Source organism: Girardinichthys multiradiatus, chromosome 21 (assembly GCF_021462225.1).
Source record: "Girardinichthys multiradiatus isolate DD_20200921_A chromosome 21, DD_fGirMul_XY1, whole genome shotgun sequence".
In the NCBI taxonomy this organism is placed as follows: domain Eukaryota; kingdom Metazoa; phylum Chordata; class Actinopteri; order Cyprinodontiformes; family Goodeidae; genus Girardinichthys; species Girardinichthys multiradiatus.
This window is the reverse complement of record NC_061813.1, coordinates 36,408,545-36,430,495: the sequence shown is the minus strand read 5'-3', so window position 1 is coordinate 36,430,495 and position 21,951 is coordinate 36,408,545. Positions and strand designations below refer to the sequence as shown.

Here is a 21,951-nt window from a genome sequence, read left to right as displayed (position 1 = left end):
GGGAAATATTCCCTCCATCATTGCCTCAGGTAAAAAAGCTGTAACTTAAAAAAAGGTTAAATAAAAGAACCTCTTAAGATTAAATGCTAAATTAGAACACTTGAGGAAATATATCTAGTGGAGGAAAAAACTTTCTCCTTGAATCATAGAAAGGAGAGGTTTAAAAATAAATGGAGAAAAACAGCAAACTGCAATAAATATAAAGACACCACAATAACATCCAGTATTTTTAATGTTTGAGCTTGGATGTTAATCTGTGACTGTGTATCTTGTTGCCCCATATTTAATGCATGGGTTAGCTTTGATTAATTAATTTAATGTAATTTATGTTCTTTGTGTTGAATTTTTTGCAGAGAATCAAATGATTGTTTTAAAAAACTGAAAGAAAAATAATTTAACTGTTTAATATCTGATAAAAGAAATAACAGAACAGTTTACTGGAAGCTTTGAAAAAACAACAAAAAACTTGAAGCCACCTGCCTTTCTAAAAATACGGTTGCATAATTGATACATTTAGCATTTGCAGTCAAGTCATTATCATAACCCAAAATGTATTTCTGTGCATTTTGCATTTCCAAAATTATAAATAATGTGTAAAATATATTTAGCAACATAATAACTTGATACAGAAGGTTTTTGAGGAAACTACAAACTTTATTTAAGAGTCGAAGTTATCAAAACTGAAACCAATTTTTGTATGGTTAGAACCAAATTATTTGTACCACTGGCAGATTTTTATTGAATCAGTATGTTTGTTTCTACTGGAAATTATAATAATGTTTCGGAGAGGCCCAGCCTGAGTCTTGACTTCAACATGAGGAGGGAAGAGGCCTTCCAACCTCAGAGACCCTCACTGAAGATAAACTATAGGTAAAAACATGCAAAAAGCTGTTCTGCATGCTATTATGCACGTGGTTTGGTTACTTTAAATCCAATAAAGATGTTTCCATTAAAGGTGAGAAATTATTGTTTTTCACCATGTACACTTCATTTATATTGTTTTATTATCTTTTTATCAGAAACCAACGTCTTGTTGGATAAAAATCATTTAAACTCTGAATCTGCCACGGGTATGAATAAATTTGAGCTTAACTGCATATATTTTACGCTTCTAAAACCTCTAATGCAGGCTTACCTCTAGAGCATACTGTAGCTATAATTTTTGTCCTCCTCGAGTTAGAGAATCCACAAAAGTGCTTAGTTGCAGAGCTCAGTTAGGGTTTTTCTCTGGAAGCTTGCATGTTCATTTTTTAGGGTGCCGTGTGCATGAAAATTCATACAGACCAATGTTGCAAAGGCTGCGCTTTTCTTTTTTTCCTCCCCAGGAAGCAGATCCTGATGAACAGCTCGTCTGTATCTGATCAAAGATGTTCTTATTCAGCAAAACAAGAATGTATAATTTGCAGATTAAAGCAACGGAGCACGGTGAAGTTGTGCCAGCCAGCCAGTCGGAATGCGTAGTTGCCAAGATTAAGAGAAAACACTCACAGACAACCACCCATAAAAGCATATTTAACAATTTGGTCCCTCCACATCTGTGTGTGTTGTAGTGCCAAGCCGTATAAGCTCCCTACAAGTTAATCTAGTCATAAACAATTTCTTTTAATGCTCCCCGCTTTTTTAATGGGCTAAGTAAGTCGAGATAATTCAGCTCGAGCCTATAGGATCTGGCATGGATTCAGTGTGCTCATTCACCCTTTAATGGAGTGTTTGGAAGAATTTCGAAAAAGAAACACTGGCCTAATGCGTAATAGGCGCACCACATCAAAGATTAATATCCAGAATGCTATTAAAATCTCAAGGACGGGCTGGAATGATAATTAGAAAATGCAATCACAAGCATCAGATTGGATTAATTGCAAGGCGGGCGCTTCCCTTGATTTCAGCAACGTCCATGTCACACTAATGTCACATTTCTTACCTACAGAGAAATGTAGCTCCAATCAGCATGATCAACTTCAACTCCTGTAAAAGTGAAACACTTTGGACTCCACTGGGTGTATAATGCGTATTCCTGTGCTGTTTGTTTTGTCCTGAAGAGTAAAGCAGCAAATGACTAAGATAAATTAAATTATTCTGGTTTTAATTAGTGGTATGAAAAAGTTTTTGAGTTACATCGCCAAATGAGTGAAAAATGTATACAAAGCCAAATGGTCAGCCTACAAACACTCATCATTGGCATGAATATTATATTTTAAGGCTTTTAAAGTTGCATTTGAATAGCTCTTTTTTCAAGGTAAAATGATTATACAACAAACAACTTTCATGATTTTTCCAAGCTAAAATTGGTCGCAGAGGTTTTTGCATGTTAATTTTTCTGTTATCCATAGAGGGTCAGAAATAAGTCATACGGGCTCCACTACGTATACAGAGACCCACTAAAACTGGGGTAAATGTCCTTCAGCAAGTTGCAAGGAAAGTATGTTTGGAGGAACACATAGGAAAACTGTACTGTCAGGCAATATTGGTGGGAGTATCATAATGAGGGTCTGTTCTTCTGCCAGTGGTACCGGTAAAGTGCACAAGGTGAGATGTTAGTTCCTTCTAAATTAACTAAGGTAAACACATTTAGATTGCACTGAATGCGACACCAAAAATATTAGATTTTCTTTTTTAAACTGGATCGGATAATGATTTACTCTCTTGGCACCATCTCCAGAGAAACCACAGTACTAATTTTAAAACTCCAAAACAAAAACAGAGGAGCTTCCCCTGAGGGACACCATGAATTATTGTTTTTAATCAACACTAAGAATATGGCTTTGTGTTTCCAGTCATTCAGCACCAGGTGCTTGAGTGCCACCTAGTGGTCAGAAAATGTTATGGTGATGTTTAACGTTTTCTTTCTTTTGTGTTTTTATCGAAGTTGTTTATTCCCTATCGCCTTTGAATTTTGCATGATGTTAAGGTCAAACTAGTTAAAACAAATAATACTTGCAATTTTAAGTTTTGTAGTTTTTTTAAATTTATTTATTTATTTTTTTTCCCAAGAAACGTTAGTCCTGGACTTGGGGAGAGGTTTTGTTTTATATGTGTTTTACATATGGCCTAAAAAAGATTAGTTTAAACTGATAAAAACTGTTAAAAATTTTTTATTTAAATTAATAGGGCATACTCGTACTCGTACTCGTACTCGTCGTCTTCCGCTTATCCGGGACCGGGTCGCGGGGGCAGCAGACTCAGCAGAGACGCCCAGACGTCCCTCTCCCCAGACACCTCCTCCAGCTCCTCCAGGGGGAGCCCAAGGCGTTCCCAGGCCAGCCGAGAGACATAGTCCCTCCAGCATGTCCTGGGCCGTCCCCTGGGCCTCCTCCTGGTGGGACGTGCCTGGAACACCTCCCAAGGAAGGCGTCCAGGAGGCATCCGGTATAGATGCCCGAGCCACCTCAACTGGCTCCTCTCGATGTGGAGGACCAGCGGCTCTACTCCGAGTCCCTCCCGGATGGCCGAGCTCCTCACCCTATCTCTAAGGGAGTGCCCGGCCACCCTACAGAGGAAGCTCATTTCAGCCGCTTGTATCCGGGATCTCGTTCTTTCGGTCATGACCCAAAGTTCATGGCCATAGGTGAGGGTAGGAACGTAGACCGACCGGTAAATTGAGAGCTTTGCTTTTTGGCTCAGCTCTCTCTTCACCACAACGGACCGGCACAGCGCCCCCATTACTGTGGCAGCCGCATCGATCCGTCTGTCGATCTCCCGCTCCATTCTTCCCGCACTCATGAACAAGACCCCGAGATACTTCAACTCCTCCACTTGAGGCAGGAACTCCCCTCCAACCTGAAGAGGACAAGCCACCCTTTTACGGTCGAGAACCATGGCCTCGGACTTGGAGGAGCTGATCCTCATCCCAGCCGCTTCACACTCGGCTGCGAACCGCCCCAGTGCATGCTGTAGGTCTTGGCTAGATGGGGCATGCAGGACCACGTCATCTGCAAAAAGAAGAGACGAAATCCACTGGTCCCCAAACCAGACCCCCTCAGGCCCTTGGCTGCGTCTAGAAATCCTGTCCATAAAAGTTATGAACAGGACCGGTGACAAAGGGCAGCCCTGCCGGAGTCCAACATGCACCGGGAACAGGTCCGACTTAGTGCCGGCAATGCGGACCAAACTCCTGCTCCGCTTGTACAGGGACCGGAAGGCCCCTAATAAAGGGCCCCCGATTCCATACTCCTGGAGCACCCCCCACAGGGCGTCATGAGGGACACAGTCAAATGCTTTCTCCAGGTCCACAAAACACATGTGAACCGGTTGGGCAAACTCCCATGAACCCTTGAGCACCATGTAGAGGGTATACTTTCTTTTTAAAATAGGTAAAAAATAAATATAAATATAATATAATATAAAATAAATACATAAAGAAATAGAATTTACCTAGAGTTCACTGAAAACATACTGTGATCATAAGACACATTTTTATTCACTATTACATCTCTATTTCATACCATGTTGACAAATATTTACTATTAAGGTATTTGTTTTAGGTTTTTTTGTTGTACCAAACCTGTACCATGACACTAAATATGAGGTACATATAGTGTAGTAATTAACATTTACCACTACACCCATGGTTCATTGAATAAAAAAAATAATTTTAACTTTAGGTTGAAATATTTGTGAGGTCAAGTGAACATCTGTTGGGTTTTTTGTATTTTTTCCACGAGCACATAGTACATTCCTGAAACTGAGGTAGGCACCATGTACAGTTACACCCAGTCATTTCTAAAGGTGATTATTGGTGGTTATTGAGAGAATAATTTTCTATTCAAAATACTTGAATAAACAAACCAAAACACGTTTAGCACCTGGCAGTTTTTACTTCAAACCCGTACAGTGACCTAGAACTGAATATACATATCCTGCAATAATTTGTATGTATTATTATACAATCGTTCATTCGTTCTTTTGAAATGCTTTTGATTACAGGGTGAGGTTAGTTTATTTTTCACAATTAGTGTAAAGACAAATTTCTTTTGGAAACTATTTTGTGTTCCCTAATGTGGCAAACACCAGGTATCGTACGATAATTTATATGTACTATTAGTTCATAACACATAATTTTTTTTTTTCTTTTTTGTTGTAAGTAAGTAAACATAAACCTACCAGCCAGTAGCACCAAACCCGTATTAAGTTCAAATGCAAATCAAAAAAACTTAATCCCAAAGAGAAACTAAATGTTGTTGTAGCTCATTATGAAGGTTTCTTCAAAGAGCCGTTGTAGATGCTGATGGCTGTGGGCAGGAAGGATCTCCTGTAGCACTCCGTCTTACAGCAGATCTGAAGAAGCCTCTGACTGTAGACACTGTTGTTGTAGGACAGTCTCATGAAGAGGATGCTCAGGGTTCTCCATAATGTTCTTCATTTTATGAAGAATCCGTCTTTCCACAATGATCTGCAGAGGTTCCAGAGGAGTCCCCAGAACAGAGCCAGCCTTCTTTTTCAACTTGTTGAGCTTTTTTAAGTCCCTGGCTCTGATGCTGCTTCCCCAGCAGATGATGGCAGAAGAGATCACACTTTCCACAACAGACTTATAGAAGATATGCAGCATCTTGCTTCAAACACCAAAGGACCTAAGCTTCCTCAAGAAGTACAGACTGCTCTGTCCCTTCTTGTAGATGGCTTCACAGTTGCATCTCCACTCCAGTCTGTTGTCCAGGTGAACACTGAGGTATTTATACTCCACCACCTCCACCTCTTCTCCCATGATGGAAATAGTTTTTGACTTATTCCTGTTTCTCTTAACATCTACAATCATCTCCTTTGTTTTATTCACGTTCAAGATGAGATGATTGTTTCCACACTATGCCACAAAGCGGTCCACCACCTTCCTGTACTCAGCTTCTTGTCCATCTCTGATCCACCCCACGACTGCAGAATCATCCGAGTATTTCTGCAGATGACAGGAGTCTGTCTTGTACTGGAAGTCTGAGGTGTACAGAGTGAAAAGGAATGGTGAGAGTACAGTCCCCTGTGGTGCTCCTGTGCTGCTGACTACCTGGTTAGACTCACAACCCTTCAGTCTCACAAACTGTGGTCTCTTTGTCAGGTAGTCTTTGATCCAGGAGATTATTGAGGCCTCCACCTGAGTCTTCTGCAGTTTCTGACAAAGCTAATCTGGTTGAATTGTGTTAAATGCAATCGAACATGATCCTCACAGTGCTGCTGGCTTTGTCCAGATGACAGAGGGTTTTTTGAAGCAGGTGTATGATGGGATCTTCAACTCCAAATCCACAGCGATAAGCAAACTGAAAGGGCCACCTTGAGCGGCCGAATGTACTTATGCTAGTAGAGTAACTAATGCCCCTTTTCCACTGGCTCGATTTGGCCCAACTCGACTCCACTCTGCTCGCTTTGTGAGTGTTTCCATTACAGTTTTTTCCGTACCGGTACCTACTTTTTTGGTCTCTTCTGCTGAGCAGGTACGATCGGGACTACATGTGACGTGACCAGACTGCTTTTCACTGATTGGCCATGGGAGGAGAATAAATAAGGTTTTCGTTGAGACAGTGCAGGGAAAAGTTAATAAAACTCAAGAGCAACTACAATAATATTAAGGACCACAGTGGCCGGGGCATCAAACATGTAATTTTACCATTTACGGGTCATAAACCAGGCCTAAAGGCTGACAGAAAAGAAAAAGGACAAATCACCTTTCTTAACTACATGCTGGCAGAGCACTGTATGTAATAACGTCCTAAACCAGCTGATCACACATTGAATCAGCAATTCAGAGGCACAAACATTTTCCCCAAAGCACACAAAACAAAACCACCATAAAACAAGGTGTTTGATTTGAAAATGTATTGACGGTCTTTTAGTGAACCAGCGTCTGCAGGAGGAGGGAGCTGGCAGAGAGCAGCTGCCCCGTAATCAGACTGTCTGCCTGATCAAACGGGAGAAAAGCCCCGGTGAATCCCCGGAGCACGAATATCCAGCCTAAAACTAGCTTCAAGCGGTTTTGCTCTTTAAAGTCCTTGTGCTCGTTATTACCATTGCTGAAACAAATACTTCCTCATAAAGCCCAAAATTGTAACTTCTTCAGGCAAACTTTGGAGCTTCACCATCCAGACATCTGCATCTCTCCTCTCTGCTCCTCCTGCTCCTCCTGCCACACCCCCTCACATCAGAACCCCTGAGCCTTATTTTATAAGTTCTGGCTGGGCTATGGTCCAGATAATTATCCAAGTGGATCATTTTATATATAAAAACAGACATTCTTGCATATACAGTACATTAATACAAACGTTATTAGTATTTAGTTTATTTATGTTTTTGTTTTTTATTTGTTTTTCATCATTTCACTCAGATTACTTTAATGTGACAATGTAACACAGTAACGTTAATAGCAGCACAGCGCTCTACATTCATGGCTGGAGGCGGGACTTCAGTTGCCATAGGTTCAGCTGTTGGGGATCAGTGGAAACACAACAGTTACCGTACCGAGTAGAGTGAAACCGAGTGGTGCAGAGCCGCTAAAACGAGCCAGTGGAAAAGGGGCATAATGTCCTCTTTTATACACTTAGCATGTTTGTTCTTTTGAAATGCATAACACAACAGGGTGAGGTTAGTTTTTCTTGTTCACAATTAGTAGGAGGAAAAACCCCCAAAAACCCTTCTGGAATATACCTTGCATTGTTGTTCTATCGGATAGATGCCGTGACTCTAAACGTATGGTACAATTATTTATTTGTAGTTAGTTCATAATAAACAGGATTTAGTTTCAAGATAAAATATTTGTGGACAAATTTCTCTTCACAAAAATTATATAGCATTTGGCATCAGTTTTTTTTTTTGTTTTGTTGTCGTTGTTGCTGTTGTACCAATACCATGACCAAGGTACGCACTGTACGATGATTTATATGTACCATTACGCATTAGTACACAGTTCTTACAAAATCAATCTAAGTTCCTTCATTTATACGAGTAAGCAAACAAACTCAGATAATGAGTTATAAAAGATAGGAGCCAAAGTATTTTTTTATACAGAGAACTCGTAAAATGTGTGTACTATTTGTGTATTTATTGGTTCATTGTTTCAGTCATTCAATTTAAGATTCTAATTTCTTGTTCAGACCGTATAGTCTGTTCTTATTTAAAAGCTCTGAATAAAAGTAGAGGAACTGACTTGTACGTGTCTTTACTTGAACATTTCCAGAGATACACAGTGAACACTATTCAGGATAATTCTCCAACTTCAGCCCTCACAAATGGCTTTAAAGAGAGGAGAAAGATTCATTAGGATTAACTCCCAAAAGATGGTAAATTATGCATGCACACCCAAATTACCTGTCAGGGGCCATTCCTGCTGGGGATACAGCCTTTCAGTGAGCTCTTGGAAGAAGACTGCCAATAACAGAAAACAGCTTATCTTCAGACAAAAGCTTGGCTCCTAATGTAGATAATTTTGGGAGTTTTTGGAAATTCCCTGGATTTTTTTTTTTTTTTTTAGATCACAACATTTTTGATGTGGGAGCAAAAATCAATGACTTTATCCATCAGGGTAGGAAGCGAAAAAAGACTAGAGCTACAAATTGTGAGGAGTTTTGAAAAAGGGGTAAAGATAAAAATAAAAGGCTTCCCGTGAGCAACACAATCCATTTTCACATGTTAGAGAAGCTGCATGCTGAGACTGTGTGTGAAATAGGACATATAAATAAGCCCTGAGTTTGTGTAAGGAATGAAGGGGTTGTGTCTGGGTTTTTCCCCCCTTGTCATACCCACTAGGCTCTCAGAGATGCCTCTCTAAGGCTATTTAAGCATGCTCAGTGCAGATCTGTGGCCTAATGCATCTAATAATTAGTGAAGCACTGCTTGCTCTCATTATTTGCACGTAATAAATGAAAAATATTGGCCTCCAATGTGCCTACTCTATGTGTGGAAAAATTGCTCTAGTTTTTATGTGAGGTTAGCATCAGTAATAAAAATAAAAATGCAACAAACAGAAGCACCTGGAAAGTACTTTACATGTGCTAAATATATTACCACAGACAAAGAGATGACATTTTTATGTCATGAAAAACATACTCTTACCTAGGCTTGTAAACCATGTTTGAATATGTTTTTCTTTTATTTTAGTTTCACTTTGAGTACATTTGAATTTAGATGAGATCCTAGCATCAGATTAGAAACTTTAAGGCTTAAGACCTCATGCATAAATCATGGGAAAGACGTATTTTTCCCTGGTGTTGTCGTATTTTGCCCGGCTTCTGATTTTATAAAGCACAAACTGATGGTGTGATAGAATAAATTTGCCCCTAGCTTCTGGATACAACGGCATTCTTATGTTGTAATCTGGTTTATTTTTTTCCAGCAAGAGTTACGAGAGAAGCATGAAGTGTCAAAATGTCCATGCTAACTGCAGTTTTCTCTCTTCACAGAAACCTAAAGGACACGAGTAAAAGGGAATACAATGCCTGTTCTGACAAGGCTACCTTCCAGTGTTTACCCTCTCAGAAGCTTATTTCCATAATTCACAAGTCATTCTGGACATTTCCCTGCTGATTGGATACCATGATAGGCAATCAGGCCCTGCTCCTGCTGATGCTCTATTTTCTGTGGCCCAGTACCGCCCTGCCTTTCATGCCTGGGAATATTGGGAATCTGTTTGGGATGCCAGAGAGTGACGGGAAGGTTCTACAGCGGTCCAAACGGGGATGGATGTGGAATCAATTCTTTCTACTCGAGGAGTACACGGGAAATGACCATCAATACGTTGGCAAGGTAAAGTGTCCGAGCGCATTGTCTGCAGACTAATTATAGCTGGTTTAGCTTGTTGGGGTAGTGTTTGATGTAATTGGGTGGAGATGGATGGGCTGCCAGAAGTCTGATTGTTACGGGCAAGGCTAACTGGAGCAATCAGATCCACATGAGTGCATACAAATGGTGTCTCTCCTCTGCCTTCTAGTGTACTCCTAATCCACAGATAAAATGTACAGTTATACCTAAAATCAAACTTCCATTGATTGCTCATTGGGCGGCTGCCAACAAAGGTGAACACTGAAGAACATCATCTGGTATCTACTATCCATTTATCTGAGGATATTAAAGTATCAGTTAGACAAACGTGTGTTAAGAACTAGAATATAGAAGTTAAAATGATACAAAAATTATTCATTTATATAGAAATGGCTGCTTGAGAAGAATTACGGTCATAGTAAGTTATACATTCCCTGGCCAATATCTTAATACTGCTTTAACTTCTCATTCATTCATTGCATTTGTATTCATCCCCCTTTACTGAGATACTCCTCAGTAAAATCCAGTGCAACCAATTCCCATGTGTTATGTGTTAAAGCATTGGTGAACAACATCGCGAAGACCAAAGAATGTAGCAGACAAGTCAGGGAGAAAAATGTGAAGAGGTTTAAAGCATGGTTAGGTTAGCGTCCCAAGCTTGAACATCTCACAGAGATCTGTTCTTACCATCATCTAAACATGGAAATAGAAAGACACAACTTACAGTCTAAGCAAAATAATATTATTTAGAGAAGCAGCAAGGAGACCCATTGCAACTCTGGAGGAGATGCAGAGGCCCACAGCTCAACTGGGAATATTTGTCATCATTATGACATTATGACATTATGACATTGTGAAATCCATTAATCTGGTCCTTATGGAAGAAGTCATTTAGGGAAGATACCAAACATATGGAAGAAGGTACTCATCTCAAATGAAACCAAACTAACTTTTTGGCTTACAAAATGCTATAAACTGTGGCCAGGAAAATAACGTTACTTATTACCCTGAACAAACCATCTGCAACCTGGAAGGGACATGAGACTGGGGAGAAGGTTTACCTATTAGCAGAACTATCTGAAACATACAGCTAGAGATACAGTGGAATGGTTTAGATCAAAGCATTTTCCTGTGTTGGAATAGCCCAGTCAAAGTCTCAACCAACTGCATATTCAACTGCAAATCTGTAACAGAGACATTCTCCATTTAATCTGATTGAGCGTCTGTTATTTTGGAAAAAAGAACATGTAAAAGTGCAGGTGCAACTGCAGTACACTTTTCTTAAAAACTACATAACTATACACTGCTTCTAATTGGTCTATCACATAAAAAACCCTTGAAATACAAGGATGTTTGTGGTTGTACTGTGATGTAAATGTGAAAAAATTCCAGCATGTATATTACAATAGTATTGAAAGATGATTCTCTTGACCAGTCTTCAATATGGGATATTCAAGAGCAGTTGTCAGGTCAGGAATTTATTCCACCAAAAAACAAACTTACCAAAATTTCCTCATATTTAGAGTCATAACAATTAATAAAGTAAAATTAAAACCAGGACTGTGACAAACAAGGCTGGAGAAAGTCACATACTTATGTTGCAACCAAGAACAGTAAAGAAAATGATAAAGGTTTGTTGAGAAAATACACTAAAGGGACACATAATCAGTATCTGTTTAAGACATGAATAGGGATTCATTTTTGAGACCAAATTTAAGAACTACAACTCCTCAGAGAGAGTTTTGGGACAACTCTTCTCATCCCTAGTCCCAGAGATCAGAGTGGTTCCTGTCAGCTCACTGCCACACCATAAAGACAGGCAGGATGGTGGAACGCCACCGTTATCAACTCGGAGAGGGAAACGAGGCGACTGTCAACACCCAATTTTCTCAGAAGAAGGCTTGCTTTCATCAGGTACCTCAGTCTCCGGAGAAAACAAGTGTCTCGTGAAAGGGTTGAGTGGCGGTGGGGAAGGGGGGTGGTGCGGTGTGGCGTGACAACTTCCTCTGCAGAAACTATCATCCTGATGTGGGTGAGGAGAAAGGTGCAGCATATAATAAACAAAAAAGAAAGACAAAATGGAAAGGAAGAAAACATATCAATCAAAAATATATATAAATTCACACTCTGATATGTGATGATGCAGCAAAGCAGCTGCTGTGAAGTATAAAAGAAGCCATCCGATGAATTATCAATGACTTTTCCTTTTTCCTGAACTCTTTGATGCCTCTTGGCACCCAACTTTTGTCACTGTCTCCACACTCTCCTTGTGTCTAAAGTCATTAAACTGTCACCAGAATGGTTAAATAATTTACAGGAGGTGGTGAAGGTTCTCTGCTTCTTGTTTTACAGGCAGAGGCGTGGCGATACGCATCAGTAAATCTAACAGTTGCAATCTTCTGGTGGTGACAGAAAAAAAGACAGGACAACATAAAGGATGCACGAATACAAGAAAAAAACATGACAAGTTTGATAATAGCAAATGTGTCGTACTGTGGATTTAATTATTAGTCTATTCAATCTCTTAAAGCACTATGATTCATCCTGAACATGAGAGTATTCTAATTTTGCCTCCATTTTCTGATTCCTCCCAGTGGCTATCACCTTTCAAGGCAGTCAGATTGTGAGATTCTCAAGATCACAATCACAGAGAATGAATTTTACCACTCTCCAAGCTAAATAGTGCATTTATATTCTTGGCTTTGTTACATGTCATTCAGATTTCTGTAATTGTTTGCATGTAGGTGTTGAACAGTCGTCACTAATACACCAGCATTCTGAACAAAACAAAGCAGATATTGTTCTGGTCCACATCAGAATTCACCTTAACCACCTTATCTGCCTCATCTTTACTGGCTTTTACTTAAATGTTCATGTGAAAAATATTAGTACACCCCATTTAATATTTAAGAATTTCCAAACAAAATCCTGTAATGTATTTACAGAAAAATGTTGATATTTAACTTTGTTTTATTAATTGATAAAATGTATCAACAAAATTTGCATTTTGACTGAGAAAAAAGTTAGTACACCCTACCTCCTAATAGCTTAGCCACTTTGGCTGTAATAACCTCAGTGAGTAGTTCCTTGTTGCCATCTACCAGTTTCTGACAATCTGATGAAAGTTTGCCTCACTCTTCACTTTCAGCTGTGAGATGTTTGGGGGGCTTTGGGGGGTTTCTTAGATGTACCTGTTTCAAGTTACCCCACAGCATGGATTTACTATATGTTCTGGGTCATTGTCATATCTCAGCATCCAGTTCTACTTCAGCTTTAAATATTTTACAGATGCTTTCAAATTTCCTTCAAGAAGCCTCTGATAAATGGTAGAATTCATGGTGGATTCTATGATGGTGAGCTGGTCAAGTCCTGCTGCAGCAAAATATCCCCAAACCATGACACCTCTGCCTCCATGCTACACAGTTGGTAGGTTATTTTCATTTAATGCAGTATTTGCTTTCAGCAACAAATGTAACATATTCAAGTGTCCAAATAACTATATTTCTAATCATCTGTCACATTATTCCAGAAGTCCTGGATTTTGCCCATGTTATTTTCTAACAAGCTTTGTCTGACCTTCAAGGTTTTACTGAGAAAGCTTACACAGAGAGCTTTACGTAGGTGTCCTTCTTATCTGCTCCCCATTAAAGTTAAACTTGTGCAGTCTGTCTCTAATTACACATACATGCACTTTCATATAATCACAACTTCATGCTTTTAAATATGCTGACTTTAGCGGCTGTGAGGCAATTTCATTTTTATTCTAAACATTCTAACGAGAGCAAATGTTTTCTCCTATGAAGGTTAAACTTTTGCAGTCTCTCTCTTAATGGAGAGGCATGCACTTTCATATCAACAGCAGCAAGAGCCTCCTGTAGATGTTGTGAACATGCTTGGATGGCCAGATCTGAAAATGTTGGCTGTCGTTCTGAATGTTCTCCATGTGGAGTTTTGCAAACAGTAAAATTACTGATATCAATTTCTTCTAAGGCCTCTTTATATCCCTCACCAGACTCATGAGCTGTTACAGCCTTCTTTCTGAAGGCACCAGACAGCTCTTCGGATTTCACTATGGTGTTCGCTCTCACTTCAACAGTCAGCAGTACCAGACTAAATGTCTAAGGTTTAAACAGGGCAAACCTGCCTCAAAATGCTGAGTAATCCTGTTTCTATCATGAGCACCTAATTTGATATGCTTGTGTGTTATTTTAATCATTTTAAATGAAAAATGTGGGGTTGTCCAAATTTATTCTTCTTCAGAAATTGCATCTTTGTTACGTTTTACGGGAGGTTGTAAATTGTCTTTTGTGCAACCTAGGTTCAAGACGTACTTTGGTCCCAAAAAGGAAGATTCGTGACTTGACTCAGACTCAAGGTTTGGGATGGAAACTTTATCTCAAATAACTGTCTGTGAAAGTAAGCCGGCTAAGGTAGATACATTGAGTAAATGATTGTTGTTTTCCCCTGAGGGACCATAGGATATACAAATGACTGGTTGTCATGGTAACATTACACACTGTATGTATGAGTCACTATCCGGTGTGAATCCTACATTAGAATGTTAATTTCTAGTAGAAACATGACTTATACTTGAGGCAAAAGACTTAAGGCTTGACCTTACCCTCAAAAACGTGAAACTTGAATTGAACTTAACGCAAAAGACTGGAGACTTTAGACTAGACTTGGGGCCAAAGACTTGAGACTTGACCTAAACTAGCCTCACAAAGGCTAAAACTTTAGCCACAGACTTTAGACTTGATGAAGGTCTTCAGACTTGACCTAGACTTGTCCCTCAAAGACCTGAGACTTGGGGTGAAAGACTTGAAACTGAACTTGGGAAGAGAGACTTGAAACTTGATATGGACTTTGGAGGACTTAAGACTCAAGACTTGAACTTGACTTGAAAAATTTGGGAGTTTAATTGAACACTGGGCCAACGACTTGGGTCTTAACTTGGACTAGATACTCAAATACTTGAGACTTGACTTGCAAGACTTGACTTGGGGCTGCAGACTTAAGACTTGGCTTGGACTTGGGGCCAAAAACATATTTGACTTGGAGTTGGGGTGAAATACATGAGAGTTTACTTGAAATTGGGGAGAAAGACTTGAGACCTGACCTGAACAAGCCCTTAGATTCGATGTTGAGCAAAACACGGAAGACTTGTTTTAGACTTGAGGCCCAAATCTTGACTTAGCCCCTCAAAGACTTGAGATTTGACTCTTAATAATTAACCAGTAAACCTCTTTGGTCCTGGGATTGCTTATCTGAATGATTAAATAAAAAATAAGTGCATTTGAAAAAACTAGTAAAGACATTGGCTAGGGGTTTGATTCTTTTCAGTGTTATTTTAAGTCTTTTTCTTTAAGTCTCTCCTTGGCCCATAATTGTCCATGACATAATTGAGGATTCAACCCCGAGTCCCCAGCCTCTGCTTCCACCAGGGAATGCGTGATGGCTGGATTTAGGAGATCCTTGAAATACTCCTTCCACCGCCCAATAATGTCCCCAGTTGAGGTCAGCAGCCTCCCACCCCCACTGTAAACAGTGTTGGCGAAGCACTGCTTCCCCCTCCTGAGGCGGCGGACGGTTTGCCAGAATTGCTTTGAGGCCAACCGTTAGTCCTTCTCCATGGCCTCACCGAACTCCTCCCAGGCCCGAGTTTTTGCCTCTGCCACCACCCGGGCCATGGCATGCTTGGCCTCACGGTACCCATCAGCCGCCTCAGGAGTCCCATAAGCCAACCACAGCCAATAGGACTCCTTCTTCAGCTTGACAGCGTCCCTTACTGCCGGTGTCCACCACTGGGTTTGGGGATTGCCGCGGCGACAGGTACCGTAGACCTTACGGCCGCAGCTACGGGCAGTAGGATCGACAATAGATGCGGAGAACATGGTCCACTTGGACTCTATGTCTCCAACATCCCCAAAGCTCTCCCAGAAGTGGGTGTTGAATGCACCCTTGGCCAAGGGCTCTGCCAGACGTTCCCAGCAGACCGTCATGATGCTAGGATAACAAAGTCGATCATTGACCTCCTGCCTAGGGTGTCCTGGTGCCAAGCGCACTGATGGACACACTTATGTTTGAACATGGTGTTCATTATGGACAATCCGTGACTAGCACAGAAGTCCAGTAACAAAACACCACTCGGATTCAGATTGGGGAGGCCATTCCTCCCGATCACACCTCTCCAGGTGTCACTGTCATTTCCCACATGGGCTTTGAAGTCCCCCAGCAGCATAATGGAGTCCCCGGGAGGGGCACTATCCAGCACCCCTGACAGGGACACCAAGAAGGCCGGGTACTCCATACTACCGCTTGGCCTGTAGGCCGAAACGACCGTCAGAGACCTGTCCCCAACCCGAAGGTGCAGGGATGCGACCCTCTCATCCACCGGGGTAAACCCCAACACGAGATGGCTGAGCTGGGGGGCAACAAGCAAACCCACCCCAGCACGCCGCCTCTCCCCGTGGGCCACTCCAGAGTAGAAGAGAGTCCAGCCCCTCTCGAGGAGATGGGTTCCAGAGCCCACGCTGTGCGTGGAGGCGAGCACGACTATTTCTAGTCGATATCTCTCAACCTCCCGCACAAGCTCAGGCTCCTTCCCCCCCAGCGAGGTGACATTCCAGATCACTAGAGCCAGCCTAAGCGTCCGGGGATCAGGCCACTGAGGTCTCCACCTTTGTCCGCCGCCCAATCCTCTTTGCACCGGTCCCTCACGGTACCCCTGCAGGTGGTGGGCCCAGTGAGGTATGGCCTTGCATCTCTCGTTTGGGCTTGGCCCCGCCGGGTCCCGCGAGGAGCAACCCAGCCACCAAGCGCTCTCCAATGAGTCCCAAACCCAGGCCTGGCTCCAGGGTGGGACCCCGGGTCCGCCGTACCAGGCAACAACACGTGTCTCGATTTAATAATCGTCATGTTAACATTGACATAAATTATATTATACACACGTTGTGTAATTATATAATTATAAAGTAGACTGGAAAAAAGCAAGCAAGAAAGAAAGAATGGGAAAAAACAGTTATAAATGTGCAAAATGAACTCATGTTTTGTATGTACAATGCCATCAAAGCCTTGATGGTCTTCCATATAAAGATCACTTAATAGCCTTTTGCAGTGCACTGTGGGAAACCTTGTTTATTTCATATTCAATCAAACCTCTCCAATCAGCTATTGCACGCTCGCTAACTGTCACTTGAGGTTGATTTCTTGATTATGGCAGTGAAACTAGATGTAAAGAACTGTCAGTCTTTTATAGCCCTCTGCTCAGCTCAAAGAAAAAGCAGTGCACTGCTGCTCTACAATAATACTTATCGCAGCTTTCAAAAGACACACTGTTTTCAGGCTTTGCGTGCCGAATGCTGCTGACAGATACCAGAAAATGACATAGACAAACAATTACTCATCCTGTTTGTAGGATTTTCAACCTTTTACCCTCTGCTTTGTTGCAGCTGTTGATGTGATTAAAAGAAGCACAGCGTATCTTTGGGTCCACTCATATCCTATGCAATCAAGTGCAAAGAAAGAGAGTGTAAAACCACCCAAAAAAAAAATCAAATTTTAACATACTTTCAGAAGGCCATTAGTGAGTGTGAGCAGTGTGCTGTGTGCAGCTGCGGTGGCCTACTTCTTAAACAAGGCTGTGAAGTGTGAACACTTGCAATGCTGAGCAATACAGCCGCAAACTTTGGATTCAGGAGCACTGGAGTGGTGTGTTTGAAGTGAGCTAAATCCTATTAAATTCTTGGTACACTGCATTGTGCTGCGCCTTGTAAACAAAGTGTGCTGGCCTAAATTAAAATATTCAAGGTAGCTTGTTTTGTTGTGCTAATATTTGGACAATAAGCATCCAGGGGAATTCGGGAAGGCCTCCTTTGATAGATTTTTGCGCAAGTAATGGAAAATCGTAAAGCGCATTAAGAGATACCATGAGCTGCAACTTTAACCTGCAGATGTGACATTATAGCACAGTAAAGAATCACAGCCCAGGTCTTAAAAGGCGCATGGAGAGAGAGGAGAAAGAGTAATTATTCTGCATCCATTCTATGCTCTATTTTGCTATCTCCTCTTTGCAGCAGCGAGCAATGCTTAGCAGAGACCTGACAAGAATTGCCAATGATTTTTGTTGCTTTACTCACAATTCCTCAGTGTTTGTGCAAAGCGATTTAACTCATCAAGGCTCTCCTCTGTGCTTCTGTTGTAAGGCCTTGAAAAGGCTGTGTTTGTGCAGCGGGGCCTTGGAAGACGAGCTGCTAAGTCTCTGCAAATATAGTGTGGATGTGCTAACATTTGATTTGTAGTGCAGAAACACTTTGTGCCACACTTATTTAAAAATACCAAGACATTTTTTCAAGCTGTGCAAATTGATATAGATTTAAGTCATGAATATAGATTTTAACACACATGTACATGTAAAAAAGCCTTACAGTGTGGCTTATAGCCTTTAAAGCAAAAGGTTTGGAGTTGTGGTATTGTTGGATAAATCTGTGTTCCTGGCACACTATTTCACACAATCACTGTTTGCACAAATGTTCCTTATTTACTGGAGCTCTTAGTAAGAGATCTAGCAAACCAGGACAAAAAACAGGTTATTACATAAATGTTTGGTGTACATGAATCAGGCATAACATTATGACCACGGACAGGTGAATACCACAGAATATCTCTTAACACTAGGACTCCCAGAATTCTAACACTACTAGAACTCCAAAGCCCGTCAATTTGACGGCGATCATTCTGGATGCGAGGGCGGTGATGACGTCATCGCATTACATTCAATTCAATTCAATTTAGTTTTATTTATATAGCGCCAATTCACAACACATGTTGTCTCAAGGCACTTCACAACAGTCAGGTACATACATTCCAATTAATCCTAACCATTGAACAGTGCAGTCAAAGTTAGTTATTTATTCAAATTGGATAAAAAGTTGGATACATGTGGTCAGAATGCTTAAGGTTTGCTTGCACGCTATAAAATGATGGTTTTGACAATAATTAATAATAGTATTTGATCAAAACCTATTATGTTTTATTATTACTTATAAATAGTACTGAAAAATAATGCACAGTAGCAGGTACATTTAAAAAAAAAGTTTTACTAATCTGACCAAAAGCTGGACAGCTCCATGGACAGCCCCCTTTCATTTGGCGGACATAAACTAGCGCTAGAAATGCCTTCAGCTCATCCACATTCATGTCAAAGAAGGAATCATCTCCTAAAACTCAGCGGGCCTCAGCCACGCTGCAGCCCTGAACGTGGATGAGCATTTCGGCATCCACCAAGCAGAGGAACGCGGTCTGGGCATCTTGGATCTGGCGCTCTGTCAACGCGTTCTGTCTCTGATGCCTCCCTCTACTTTCTTCCTCCCCTACCACTGTCCACACAGTGCCATCCTTTCCTATCTCTTCATCCTTCCCAGGTGTGCGCTCGTCTTGCGATGAAAATGCTGTAAAGCGAATAATATATTGTTGTTACCGGGCTACTATATCTATGACCTAACTTATTGTTTATTTCTTTGTCCATTATGAGTACATTGATTTGTAGTTTCTCTCCTGCCAGGGAGCTGGATTGCTGGGTTTATAGCTGGGCACTGGGCACCAGGCTCATCTCCCTGTCTCTGAACCTGCACTGATTGTGGCACTGTTGCTATAGTTTATATATTACTCGTACTCGTCATCTTCCACTTTATCCGTTACCGGGTCACGGGGGCAGCAGACTCAGCAGAGACACCCAGATGTCCCTCTCCCAAGACACCGCCTCCAGCTTCTCCGGGGGGTGCCCAAGGTGTTCACAGGCCAGCCGAGAGACATAGTCCCTCCAGCGTGTCCTGGGCCATCCCCCGGGCCTCCTCCCGGTGGGACGTGCATAGAACATCTCCCGAGGAAGGCGTCCAGGAGGCATCCAGTATAGATGACCGAGCCTCCTCAACTGGCTTCTCTCGATGTGGAGGAGCAGCGGCTCTATTCCGGGCCTCTCCCGGATGGCCGAGCTCCTCACCCTATCTCTAAGGGAGTGCCCGGCCACCCTACGGAGGAAGCTCATTTCAGCCGCTTGTATCCGGGATCTCGTTCTTTCGGTCATGACCTAAAGTTCATGGCCATAGGTGAAGGTAGGAATGCAGACCGACCGGTAAATCGAGAGCTACACTTTTCGGCTCAGCTCTCTCTTCAACACAATGGACAGGCACAGTGCCCTCAATACTGCGGCAGCTGCACCGATACGTCTGTTGATCTCCGGCTCCATTCTTCCCTCACTCGTGATGATCACTCAAATGATCTTAGAGGCTATGTTGTCTGGGGCTTAAATGTCCCTGGTAGGGTCTCCCATGGCAAACAGGCTCTAGGTGACGGGTCAGACAAAGAGCGGTTAAAGACACCTTCATGAGGACTACTAAATCGAGGCACGTGATGTCGCCCGGTACGGCGGAGCCGGGGTCCCACCCTGGAGACACGCCTGGGGTTGGGACTCGTGGGAGACCGCCTGGTGGCGGGCCAAGCCCGAACGAGCGACGCAAGGCCATCCCCCAGTGGGCCCATCACCTGCACGGGGAACCGTGAGGGACCGGTGCAAAGAGGATAGGGTGGCGGACGAAGGTGGAGGCCTCGGCGGCCCGATCCCCGGATACTTAGGCTGGCTTAGTTTATATATTATTAGTTTACTAATCTGTAAACTATAGCCTAAAACGATGACATCGTTACATAGGCTAGTCTTTTACTGCCTTGAAATAATGCGCCACAACCCCCTGCTAACGGGACGACTCGTGTTTTTTTTAGTCGGGGAAGGCTCTTTGACTCGCTGTCACTGGAACTGAATACTGACCAAGAGCCGTCAGAATCCCTCTCGACCCCAGAATCATGATCATCTAATTTTTGAAGCATTTCCAATGCCTCTTGAGCAGAAAATATCCTTCCAGAAGCCATTTGTAGGATGCCAACAATCTCCTTCGCAGACTGCGTTCTAGAGTGGCAGTTCCTAGGCAACGGTAACGCGTATACTCAGTCATGGGAAAAAAAAATCAATGTAATTAATAGGGCCATCAAAATAGCGGCTGTGGTAGTTAGAGGTAGAAATACTTAGATCTTTTATTTACTTTTTTTTTTTTTTTTTTTTAAAGAGACATAGGAATACAAAAGACAGGTTTAGAAAAAGTCAGAATGGCAGGAAGATAACAGCTTTAATAAACCAGAGTTATGGCATGTCAAACTTTCAAAACCCTGGGAGTTCTAGTGGTAATCATGGCACTTGTTAGTAGGTGGGAAGAGTTAGGCAGCAAGTGAAGGCTGGCAGGGTTCCTACTCAGCCTAGACAAACTCAATTTGAATGGTAGTTTTTCAGGTCTTGATAAGTATGGAAAAATATTTGTTTCTACCAGAGGCTTCTAAAAGCAATATGCATCCATCCTTGTGTCCATCAGTGTGTCCATCGATCCAGCTTCCTGTCTTTCTGTCATTGTTTTAGGAATTCTTTTGACCCACATGCAAAACTCATTCAGGTGACCAGACAAGTTTCAAAAGTTTATTTAAACACACAAGGAGAGTTCTACTGGAACGAGGGTTGGGAGGTTCTTCGGGTTCACTGAAGAAAGAGGCAAGAGTTAGTTCAGATCTGGGGTGGAAGTACATCCATATAGCTCCAGACGTTTTGCTTAGTTGATCACTTGAGCAGAGAAATTCAGGAGGGTCGTACCACTGAGCTTGGGAGTCAGGCAATCCAAATAGCTTGTCCAATGTTTGGTCCAGAGTTCTCACACAGGCAGGTGTTAGGAAGGTTAGGAAACGTGCCACAGTCAGAGATGAATAATCCAAATTCACAAACAGCAGTAGAAGGTGTAGAATGTCCAAGTCCAGCTCCATAGGTAACAGCCCACACCTCACAGGTTTCTAACAAGAAGCAGGGAAAGATAAACAGGATTAGCAAAAGCCAAAAATAGACTGGCAAAGTTTCTCTGGCTTGGTGTTTACCACTAGGGCAACAACACTCAGGCGCTGAAGGACTGGTGGCAGGCTCCTCCCAGGTAAGGCCAATCAGCCGAAGATCAGCAACACCTGTAGATGGTTAAAAGAAGCTCCAGGAGGACCTCTGGTGGACAAGCACAGGAACGAACACTCCCAATTCCCAACACTTTCCATCCATCATTGATCTGTCTGTCTGTCCAACTGTCTATCCATCCATCATTGATCTGTCTGTCTGTCCGTCCTTCCTCCATCCGTTCATCT

General features: G+C 42.0%; 1 protein-coding gene across 1 annotated transcript in view; it reads left to right on the top strand.

Moving 5' to 3' along the window:
* Positions 1 to 21,951, top strand: part of cdh10a (cadherin 10, type 2a (T2-cadherin)) — a 57,806-nt gene that overhangs the window by 1,970 nt on the left and 33,885 nt on the right. The window contains exon 2 of the mRNA XM_047349080.1: positions 9,375 to 9,717. Within this exon, the coding sequence (XP_047205036.1) occupies positions 9,508 to 9,717 (210 nt within the window). The 5' untranslated portion in view covers positions 9,375 to 9,507. The remainder of the gene's footprint in view (positions 1 to 9,374; positions 9,718 to 21,951) is intronic.